The sequence below is a fragment of the Tauraco erythrolophus genome, chromosome 4 (genome assembly GCF_009769465.1).
Source record: "Tauraco erythrolophus isolate bTauEry1 chromosome 4, bTauEry1.pri, whole genome shotgun sequence".
In the NCBI taxonomy this organism is placed as follows: domain Eukaryota; kingdom Metazoa; phylum Chordata; class Aves; order Musophagiformes; family Musophagidae; genus Tauraco; species Tauraco erythrolophus.
In genome coordinates this window covers 18679732-18692007 of record NC_141468.1, presented here as the reverse complement: position 1 = coordinate 18692007, position 12276 = coordinate 18679732, and the positions used below count along the sequence as shown (strand labels likewise).

General features: G+C 34.5%; 1 protein-coding gene across 5 annotated transcripts in view; it reads right to left on the bottom strand.

Moving 5' to 3' along the window:
* TBC1D22A (TBC1 domain family member 22A) overlaps window positions 1-12276 on the bottom strand; it is a 186786-nt gene that overhangs the window by 150421 nt on the left and 24089 nt on the right. For all 5 annotated transcript variants that reach the window (XM_086610308.1, XM_086610309.1, XM_086610313.1 and 2 more), the window contains 3 exons: window positions 7781-7851; window positions 2523-2651; window positions 1510-1572 (listed from right to left, as the gene is read on the bottom strand). In XM_086610308.1, coding sequence (XP_086466434.1) covers window positions 1510-1572; window positions 2523-2651; window positions 7781-7851 — 263 coding nt within the window. The remainder of the gene's footprint in view (window positions 1-1509; window positions 1573-2522; window positions 2652-7780; window positions 7852-12276) is intronic.

Sequence of the window (12276 nt, the reverse complement as noted above, 5' to 3'; positions counted from 1 at the left end):
TTTGGACAAGTTTAACAAATAACTAGAAAATAAAACAATGTTGATTTTCCCAAAAAAATTTTTGCAGACAAGGTCTCAGTAAATCACATTAAAAAAATATGCTACCTGAGCAATATTGTTATCTGCCAACAGACAATTAAAAGGGAAAAAGACCTAAGTAATTTCACACGTTTAATGATCTCACAAAATTAACTGAAACTGCATTCCAGACTCAAACATTACTGAATAATATTTGCTACTTACGTTCTACTGACATATCAGATTTTACTTAGCAAGAAGTTACCGAGGCACAGTATTTCCTTTTTATTTTAATTACTTCCAAGCAATAACAAGACAAGTGTTTTATTCTGGAAGTGTCTACTAGTTCCGAAGTTGACTGTCAGCATTTTCATTAAACCAGTCTATTTTCAGATTAATTATAATTCAGTCATTAAGAAAAAAAACACCCTCCTTTCAAGTGTGACTGTTTGCAAAAAATACTGCACTAATATCTTTTTCACATTAATAGACTCTCCAAATTCCCAGATACATTCTTTAGCACTAGAGTTAATCATTCAACCAAAAAAGGGCTTATAACTATCCTGTAACTCTAATTCTTTTCAACGTCGTCTTATAGGATGCTTTCCTCAATACACTAAATATTTAACAAAAACACATATTTCAAATGCTGGAAAATCTTGACCATATCTTCTTTAATTATCAATACAAGTTTACTCTAACATTTCTAACTGTACTATGGAAAAAGCAGATATCCATGGTAAATACAAAACTGTGTTCCTACAAACTATTCTCAAGTCTGCCTCTAGTCTAAAGAAATGTATTAACCATCTCTTAAGAGCAGTCATATAAATGTATCTTGTCTCATGCACAATCAAGTAAACAAAAGACAGAACTAGTCCAAGATCCTACGGGTTTCTATTTCTATCTGACAACCTCATCATTTTACTAAGTAGCACTTTACTTCAAAATTTTCTCATAATACTGTCTTTCTTAAAATCATTTTTATTAAGCTACTTGATTTCTCATCCAAATAATTTGGTTAAAAGAAAGGAGATTCAATGTATTCTACAGAAGACATTTACCTGGAATTTCTATTTTAAAGTTGTTTTTACAATCGTTCAGCTAATTTAGAAATAAATACGTCATCTAGCAGTCATCCTTGACGAAATGTTTTGTACTTTGCAATATTCCTTTAAAAACAAGAATGTATGTAGATTTTTAGACCAGACAAGTTAAACAGCTTCTAATTTCTCCTTCACTACAACACAGGGACAAAACATAGCATCATTTTGGGGTAGGTTCACCCAAACTAAGATAAACAAAAACACAAACATGATACAAGTCTGAACCACCGTCGTATTCATTTGACACAGACGATCTTCACTGAAACCTTAAGAATAGTTTAATCAAGCAATGCAATCAAGTAGAAAAACCCTGTGAAAAAAGCTGTGATATCAGATTCATTAATAAAATTATTTCTAAAAAAAATAAATTAGATATCATTCTTACCTCTGTTACTTTGGGCTGAAGTCTTAAAACTTCAGGACTCATGCGTGGGATATCTATATGGATCTAATTAGATAGAAAAAAGAACACTATAAAAGCAATCAAGAGTACACTTTTTAAGCAACACAACTGTTAAAACAATCCTATGGTTTTACAGTATTAGATATAATCCCATTGTATCACTATTTTCGGAATAACACGGATTTACTGTATTTCAAAACACACAGTCAAATCTTGAATTCATTGTTAATCTATCAATGAGGCAAAATAAAAAAAACACATGTACTTCCCGCCCTCCCCTCATTTTAGGATCCTTATATCACATTTCAGCTGTTGCAATAATAGTCATATCAGCAATACTCATTATCTCAGGGTAATTATGAGTAAATACATACTACTACTTCTATAAAGTCACGTTCAATTGACACTATCATAATACTTCTTGCTACTAAAGATCAGGCTTGAAGCTGAAAGAAAGATCTCAGCTTCTTCTGTCCTAACGAAGGCTAAAGTAGGATTGCTTAGTCTATACTTCATGATACAAGCTACTCATTTTATTACAAAACTTGAAAAAAGTTATCTGCTTATCTGGACGGGCAAGAAAATTTGACACACCTATGTTTATTGCACATCATACACAGTTTCAAGTTCTCAAGCAGACATATACTGTCACTGTTACACTTTCCCCCTTTACCATCCTCACTGATTTGAAGGAGGGTCTAAGAAGGAGATGAAAGATTTGAAAACCCTACTATTCTTAACCGCAAAACCACGGCAGCACTGAATGACAGTGCCACATGGGATGGCAAAAGCTGACATTAAAAGAAATCCACTACTTTGAATTTCAGACCAAAATATTTCATATTTTTGCTTCTGAAATGTAGGAAAACAATTGATTAGAGAGCTGTCTATCAAGCAAGATAAAAGAAATAGAGAAAAACAGTAGCAAACTTCAGAAACAATCTCTTAAGTTCTTTAGCAGATGTCCTGTAGGTAAAAGTCAATATGTGTTCTACCTGTCTATAGGTATCTTGATGATTTTCATCATTTCTGGAATCATAGTATTGTTCAACAAATGCAAAATACTCTTTGCGTTTTCTTTTTAAAGTGCTTTCTCTTCGGTCCACATTTGCAGGAAGATAGCCCTGAAAAAAACAAGGAAATGAAAAGGATATTACTCTTTGCCTTACAGAAAGCACCGCTGCCATTTGCTTACATGTGACAGGAAAGCTAATAAACTGACATACTGCCATGCAGTTCTAGGTGGATTTGAATAATCCTTCAGTAAATCAGTTTTCTAACCATTCCAACTGACGCAAAAGTTCAGATACAAACACCTCACTGAAATAATTCTCAAGAAAAAGTTTCAAGTTTTTCCACCTTTAAAAAGCAATTTCTCACCAAGAATTCTAAGGCAACGTTTGCCTTCCAAAGACACAAGCTCAAATAAGTAAGTTTAGCTGAAGGTAATGCTATATGAGCTCATTAATTTCTGCATTCTATGTAGTCATTATTGGAGCAATTTTTTTTTTTTTTAAACAAAATGTATATTACCTCAGTTGCCTTCAAGTAGGAATGATACACATTAGCAAATATGTTAAAATTATGGTTAAACCCATAATACAATGGAGTATTAATTCAAAAGCTTTAAAAACATTCTAGCTACTTTATTTCACTGTTTCAAAAGAGAAAAAAATAATTTCAAGCTTTCATTTCACTTCAATTGAAAGTTTCATCACAGTAAAACACTCAACAGCATCAGTGACTGGGCTCTTCAATGTAAGAACACTAGCTATACATTTCTTTAGCTGTTTCCCAAAAAACAATTTATAAATATTATTTTCCGTAAGGTATGGACATACTAACGAAGTCATGTGCCAGATATGCAGATTATACATTGTTGCATTAAGTATAAAAGATATCTGAATGGTTTTTCAATGAACTCATTCATGTATACCCAAAAATTCCAATCTTCTCAAGAAAAAACAGCCATTCTCATTCTCTCCTTTTGTCCAGTTTGATCCTCATTTCTGACATCTCAGCCTACTTTCCATTTAAAAATAAGCTCAGGTCACTATTTCCAAAAAGGTCATCACTACCAAAAAGTTTCCAAAACATTCAGAAAGTTAATGCTTTATTGTAAAGCAGCTTGATTTCAAATGATCAACACTAATATCCTGTAACACTGCAAAAAAAGAAAGCTAGTTTATATTTATATTTCTGGCAGTCCTGAAAAAAATACTTTTTATAAGAATTATTCTAAAGATTGAAAGCTTTGAAAGATATCTGGGCATCCCAGACAATACAAGAAAAATCTAATATTCATATTATTCACTAGTCAAGTCAAATCAAAAGATTTCTTGCCAATATTGCAAAAGCTCTCCTTCCACCATAACAGCTATCACCATACCAATGGTAATTAACAAAACAGAGAAATCAAGTTTGTGTTAGATTTAAGTTTCCTTAAAAAAAAAATCCTCATAAGATCAAAAAAAATTCTTTACTAGAAGCATAGCATATATTAGCACTTATACAATGAGCCATAGCCACCACAGGTAATAAAATGCTGTGCATTTAACTACAAAACTACAACTACTCTTATTCAGTCCTAAACACTACAAGCAAAAATAGAAGGAGTAAACCTAGCATACTAAAACTGCTAATTATACAATAGAATTAAACAGTCCAAGAATAAGTATGAAGGTTCCATTATTCTCCTGCAACAATCCTGCATCGTATCCCATTTCTGTTACATCTGTTCTGTTCAAATTCACCAAAAGATAAAAAATACACACCATATTAAAACACCAACAGATTTTTTGAAAATATCTCTACATTAAAACTATTGAAAATGTTATTCCCGTATATTTTAATTTCTTAGTTTAAGATGACAACAGAATAAGTACAAGCCATGAAACATTCCAGACACCTTAAGAGGTACTTGCTTTGGCAAATTCTTGTCTTTTAAGATGTAAACCTGACTTGTGTCTGGTTCCAGGTGCTTTAAATTGCACCAGCTTAACTTTTGCCTCAAGACTCAGTCTGACATTTAATATCCTGTCGCAGTGTTTTGTATTAAGTTAAATATTGAATTCTGCCTCCTGTTTATTCTCAACAGTTGTTGTTGTTCTTTCCCCGGTAGGATATCTTAGTTCCATTAGAAAAGAATTCATTTGTGAGATCAAATGTGATTGTTTGAAGGATACCAATATTTTCTCAGCAAGTCTTTTTGCCATTATTCAGTTTCAGAGACTGAGGTAATCTTTCAATTGGACATGTCTTGTTTCCTGTTCACTTTACAAATTAGGTTTTATTTTTAAAAGCTAGAAAGGCTTGAACATATCATCAGGGAATAAATTGGTGGAGAGTTTAATCCGTTTATTCATTAATTTTCTCTAAAGGCTTTTGTAACCGTATCTTTAGTTTTGTTATTCAAAAGAGAAGTGAGCCTGAACAGGTCTGCTGCAGTTTAGGTACAGTGTAACTAACGTCTTTGCTATATTTTAAAAATAAAACATGATTTTTGTATATACCATTACCAGTAGACATGCATAACACCAACACTCCCTAAGCACTGTATTGATTTTCATATGCTTTCTCTTTGAAAAAACTGTATTCAAACACATGTTAACATTATTAACTTTCTGACTATGTAACAATAACTCAACTGTTTAATTTTTTAAATCATATTTTTAAAATTCCAACTTCAATGCTGATGTTACAAGCAAGACGATCACCTTCTGCCTCAGATACCACCAATTGTACTCAGTTCCCCAAATAGCATATAGTTTGGGCTTTTTAAGTAAGACTTCTGAATGATTCCAAAAGAAACACATCCAGCCTTAATTTAGCTCTGAACTATCCTTTAGTTTCTTTGGTCCTCTGGTCTTTTTTGGTTTTGCAACCGATCTTTAACCAAAAGAGTTTTGCTTTCATATACTTACTTCCCCCAACAGCTCCCAGTGCACCTTATAGCACAAAAGGTTATCACATCACCCCCTCTTACCTGGGACGTATGTTAGCAGTAGGTAACGTTGAAACAACTAACGCAACTTCAAAATTAAGTACCATCAGAAAAAAACATCGTGGAGTTTATGACCACAAATACTCAAAGCATTTTTCTTCCCCACTTTGGAAAGATGAAAAGCTGCTGTCTTACAGTACAGAAAAGTAATGATTGCTAATTGATTCATCTTTGGGTTTCCAAAATGTGTTAATTGAGGACCACTTAGTAGATAAGAAATCGCAGTAAGAATTACATAAGAAAAGCTGAGAACTTTCAAAACAATGCTGTTTGACGAGAGGAGAAAAAACCACACACAACTAAAAACCTACAACCCACACTTTCAGAAGTCTCTTACTCAAAAAAAAAAAATTCTCATAATTCTTACAGCAAAAACAAAATAACCTGAAGACAATTTCTTTGCAGGGGTATGGCAAGACAGCCAAAGATAAGAATTTAACTGGAATGGAGCCTGAACTGGAGCAGTTAAAACAAGAGAACAAGGGAACTCTACACTTGGGAATTTCTCTCGACTGGGAATCTCAGGAATACTAAACTAAAATCAGCTTATGGAATGAAGTTGAAGCTCATGGAAACTCCATTGTCTTACTTGAAAGTAGGAAAGTGATTGCAGTTAACTTTTGCATAATTCCAATTTTCTAAACCTCAGTGTCAGTTCTCTTATTCAGAACTTAATCTATCCTTATGCTTTAGCTTACTGTGTTTCAAAGGCAATTTAGACTTGGCTATAATTTTTTTTTTACTTTTGAGTGTTTTAAAACAGACATCCTAAACTTCAAAAGAAAATAAAATAAATGCTCTTCTCATTACCAAGATCTCAGACAACAACTTTGGAAACAAAACTAAAATAAATTGTACACTGCATGCTTAATTTCAATTACAGCAAGATATTTGAACATCCACCACTAAGAAACTGCATCTGCATTTAGCATTAGAAGGAACTAAGCTACAAATTTAGTAGAACTCATCAGCTCATTTAGAGAGACTCTTTCAGTCACTGGAAATCAGTCTCAATCTGAAGTAAATACTTCACATTCCCTGCTGAATTATTCTATAAAAAGCAAAGCTATTTAAGTCTACTCTCTGAAAAATTCAATAGTGTTAAACTGTTGTGTGTGTAACTCAGAATTTTAAACAGTTCTTAAATGCAAGAAGATTTGCTGATAAAGTGTCTTTCACAGCCTCTAGAGTGTAGACAGCACAACATTTTTGCTTCTTTTTAATACAAACATCTTCACAAGTTCTTCTCCCAACCACAGGCAGACAAGTAACAGCTAAATGCACAACCGTTTGCCATCAAAAGTATCATAGCTGAAAAGACTGACGTGAAAAATACTCCTATGAGAAATACATCGTATTTTTGCAGAAGAATCTTTTTAAATATAGCACAAACACTGAGATTGAAGTAAAATCCACTTTTGTAACACCAGACCAGCAAGTTCCAGATTCCCACAAGTTTGTCCCTGATGCCTGACTGAAACACCTCTGTGCTGTTAAATGGTATTTCAGTCAACCTACTCCCAAGCTACTGCCGTTGCAAAACCGCCTGACCACTGGGAAAGTTCAGAGAGCTCAGCCAGCCATAACCTCCCGCTACGAAAAAGTGATTAACTTTTTAATTAGCCTGTCTCCCTGAACTGACTCACAGGCCTGACATCAGGAGAGCCAATGCCACAAGGTAACCAAACACAGCAGTTCAGATTCGTTCGTCTTAAACCACTATAGAAAATTGGCCAAAAACCCGTCAGATCCTGTCACAGCTTTTCCTCAGTACAGTGTTAATCCTCTCCTGTAGTTACTTTAATGTGAAGTCAGAATGAAGCCTTTTGTAGGACACCGATAGGCTTCGTTTCCTCTACTGTGTGCCTATTTTCAAGAAAACTGTAAGAATGTACTTGCTTTTGAACTCTCCGCCATTCCATCAAAATTGGTTGAAAGAGGCCACTGTTATCACATAAGCCTTTCTTTCATAGAAAGCCAGGATAAAAAAATAAAGATATACAGCTGACATGATTTACTACTACTTCTCATTCCCTTCCTTTCAGTTTGACAAATTAATCTTGAAATTGAGCAAATGAACAGAACTTTCATCACAATTCAGCAACAAGACACAATGTTTTCAAGTATCACTGATGGATTACAACTCAAGCAAAATTATTTGCAATGCCTCAAAAAACTATTACTGCTAAATGCAAAGGAAGAATGAAAAAAAAAATACAAAAAACTACAAACAACCGCAACACAACTTACTGAAAGAAGCTTCCACGCAATTGGACGGACCCGTTTGGGAATTCCAGACCAACTCAATTTCCGTAATTCTTCTATTAAAAGAAAAGTATTACATGAGAACTAAGGAAATTTTATCAATTAATATACACAGATATATTCAAATTAGCACAAAGTTGTCTACAACAATGATCATGTCTTCTTATGAAATCCAACGAAATCAGAACTACATGGCAATTCTAACAAATTAATAAAATACTGGATAATTACTATCCATAGAGATACCTATAATAATAGGTTCTGAGTGTGATAAGGTAATTTTCTGAAGTATTTCTTAGCGCTACTTTTTACTATACGTCTTACATTAACATGCAAGAGATACTCTTATTGTATAATATGCTTACACAGATCCTAATTAAAAATGAGATTTGCAGTTACAGAAACATAATCATACTTTATGTCTGAATGCTGGAATTTAATCTCATGCCATATTCTCATTCTTCATGTTGTACCCCTTTCTCCTGAAAGCTACTCGTCAGATACCATATCCAGCTAAATCAATCTGTGGGTCTTCACATATTGTTTTGTGAAAACTATTTATCATGTGGAAAAAATTATAGAAAAGTCATGGAAGATTTAAAGACAAAAAGATGCTTAACAGTGTCTCTAATAAAAAATATTTTTCTCAGGTATCTACTTGTAGCCTTTTCTCTTCTTACTCTGAGTAGAAAATATAGGTTCAAATTGCACAAGTTGAAATTATCAACCTGCTAAAGAACATAGAACAAAATTCTATATTTTGCTTTGTAAATGTTTATTCCAATTAATTTTATATATATATATTTGAATTAACTATGTATATTCCAGTGAATTTGGTCTCTACCACCATATGCATAGATTTTTCCTAATTCTACATTTTGACAAAGCTTTTAAAAACACTTTGTCTATATACCTACCCCAAGAAAACAAGTAACAGAAGAAAATAATTACAGTAAGAACTTTCTGAGTGGATATCAAACTGACTGACTTTGGCCATTTATAGATGCATATTCTCTTTATTTATTTATTTTTTTTTAAGACAAGAACTCCTATTAGCAATATGTGTCTTCCTCCTCCCACTCCCACCTTCCTTCTACTACTATGAAAGAAATGTGCATCTCTAATATCAAGAAATGTAAATTATCATGTTAGATGTGGTATATTATCGTAGAGCAAATTATTTCTAGACACATTTACAAGTATTTTTAACTAGGAATGAAAGCAGTACACTGAAACCAGTACAATATTTAAAAAATATGTAATATAGTCCAAGAAAAAAAGCAATACAATTTAAAAAGTGTATTGATGCTAAATAGTTAATGCAAAAAGAAAAAAAAAAGGAATTCTTAATTAGCAATTAAAGTTTCTCAAAGAAGCATCAACTAAAGCAAACAAAAAGCTCTAGCAACCTGGAGTTTGCAGTATGAAGTTACCTGATCATTAAGATGCCCTATTTTTACTTTAGATATATGCTAGCAAAAATGAGACTTGCAAAAATCTGTTTTGTCTTAAAATGAGAGGACAGCATTAATACAAAGTTAAAGTTAAATAAATCAGGGCCAAAAATCTCCGGCTAGATGAATTCATGCTTCTACCTCTTTTTCTTCCAGAAAAATACAGAGAGAGGAAAACTAGCAGGAAGCAGAAATGAAAGATTGTTATGGTCACAGGTAGATGAGTGGTTTCAGGGTGGTCACTTCAAACCAATCATGACTATTGCCAACAGACATGGGCTTACCAACAGTTGTTCAAGTAAGGAAAGCTTTACAGTACTGGATATGTACATTCAACAAGTTATGTTTTCTCTCTCACTTTCAGCAGCAGGCTCAGCCAAGACAACAGCAACTGCACAAAGATCTCACTTGGAACAGTGAGGCTACAACACCAAAATCCAAACAAAACAGCGACCAGATGCTGCATTAGGATCAAAACACAGCAGAAACTCGGAAAAGCAGAGAAAAAGCACAGATACTAGCAAACAAGACGTTGAAAGCCCATCATATCAAAGTGAATGTGTCTATTACAAGGCTTGAAGCCAATCTAGGGTAAAAGGATGACTTTCTTACAATGCCAATGAAAATGGCTTTAGTCTGTAAGCTTTACAATACTATTGTATTTGACAAAAGTACAAATTCAAATAGTACCTTCTATTTGGAATGGGCTTTTTGGCTCTTGAGGATTGGTTATTTATAGTGATAGCTTTGAGGTACTAGTTTCTCAGGATGGGGAGAGAGAAGATGGTGAGCAGCAGAATGAAGGACACAAACTCCCAAACAGACAAATAATTATGTGATCGTGGTATTAAGTGACCATCTTTAGAAGATCTTGAAATTTGGCCTTAAATAGATGTTTATCCAAAAAGTTCAAGTTAAAACAAAATACTTGGATTCTAAAGAACAGAAACAACCAGCTTCATAATAGCTGTCTGAGATCAAGAACAGTGTTGCAATTAAAAGGCAAATTTGTAAATTCATATGCTACAGTTTTACACCACAGCAGCTTCAGCAATTTTGCTTGAAATATTTTGCTTGAAATATTCAGCAAGCAGAAGATAGATCCATTAATGACTCACATGCAACTCCAATTTTCCAGTCTACAAAAGCAGACAAGATACAATTCTAATATTACAAGTTCTTAGTGACTGTCAAAAGCAAGAACTACCACCCAGTCTAACAGTATTGGCAGTGAATGACCGGAGGCACCATAAATCAGGTATTTTGATACTCAGCTTGTTAGGGAGTGGTGGCTCTACGACAAGCCTGGAAGAGACACTGAGCCAGTGATAACAGGATCCATCCACCCAGGTGTCCCCTGGCCAGCCAAGGAAGCCCTCCTCCCCTAAGTCCTCCTGCAGCCAAAGTAGGGTTGATTTGTATTGTATGGTCTTAACGGGTTCAGTTTATTGTCAAATTCCAGCTGCGATGATCAAGCACAAGCTGCCCAGCAGGTACCCCCAGACAGCACCAGGTCACATACCTTACCCCCTTTTTCCCATTACTTGATCTTCTTTTTCCACCACTCTTTTACCTCCTTTTCTCCACCTCAAATTAACAAAGCACTCCAATTACTTCTTCCCTTAGTGGTGCCAGTTTTGCTACAACTATATCCAGATCTGGTATTTCTGAAATGATTACCGAGGCACTGTTGGTCTTATAACACCCACCTTCCAGAGTGGTCCCAATGCTCCCTCCATGCAATGGCACTGTTTGGACATTTCTCGCACAATTCTCCCTTTACTACTTGTGAAATCCAGTCATCCCATATGGTGCTACCTTTAACTTCTGTCAGCTTCTCACACCGTGTTATGTTCAGCAATTTCTCACGTCGCCTCTAGTAGTTCTCCACACCCTAGGGAGTTTGCTCAGCCTCCGAGCAGGGCAGTCAGCAGCTTAGATGTTTGCCTGTAGCCCAAACACATCTGCAACAGGTTTCAATTCCACCCATGATCTGATGTCAAGTAAATCCCCAAGCTAGCAAGCACTAAATCATAAGTAATAATATCACTGGCTATATTCTTCTAAAAGCCACAACGGCAGGAATAGGTCAGAACCGATTTGTAAAGACAAGGTAAGCATTTAATATGGACGACATTAGAAAAATGGTATTTGGTTTAGTTTATGATTATTTTCTTTTTTTAAAAAAAAGAGTATCTGCCTGAACTAAACACATCTACAAATCATATATGTATTCCTCCTCCACTCCAAAACACAACTGTAAATTCCAGTGTTGGATTAATAACAAAGGTCTCAAGTCTTCAAAAGCAAGTGACCTCCAAGTGTGCATCACACTGCTCCACTGGTCCTTGTGCAGTATTTATGAACAAGTATGCCTGACTGGCTCTGATCTATTTGTGTCACTAGTAGTCTCGTTGAAAGGAAACAGATCTTATGCATCAGTTTATTTCTTCCTTACACAATCATTTTGCTAAAGCTTCAAGTTTTGGCTACTGTTACATACAAGCTCAGTAATACACGTAGCATACGCAGAAAATAGAAAATAAGTCGCAATTCAGAAACTACTTTTATCACTTTCAAGTAACATCAACTGCTCATTCTCAACTCCATACCTCACTGAACTCTATCAAATCTTTCACCTTAGTGGTTTTTTTCACCTCCTTTAACTGGACCCAAATAGGAATCTATGCACAAACATGGGTACCAATCTCTAAAAACAACTCATGTAAAGAGAAAAAACAAACAAACAAAAAACCACACACACCACACAAGAAAAGATGCACATTTACTGTCAGATTCAGAAATCTGGAAAATATCATTAAGTCAGTGGCAAATCATCCAGGACAAAAATTCCAGTTGTTCTTCAGTAACTCATTTAAGGCCAAAGATAGGAACTGGGCAATTTGGAGCGTAGCTTATTTTAGTAAAACTTTCTATCCTGTGATACAGCTGAACTTTCCTTCTGCATTCAGGACCAAAGACATATTAGACAAAGAGAATTTAAATTACAGCACTATTTCAAGTTTC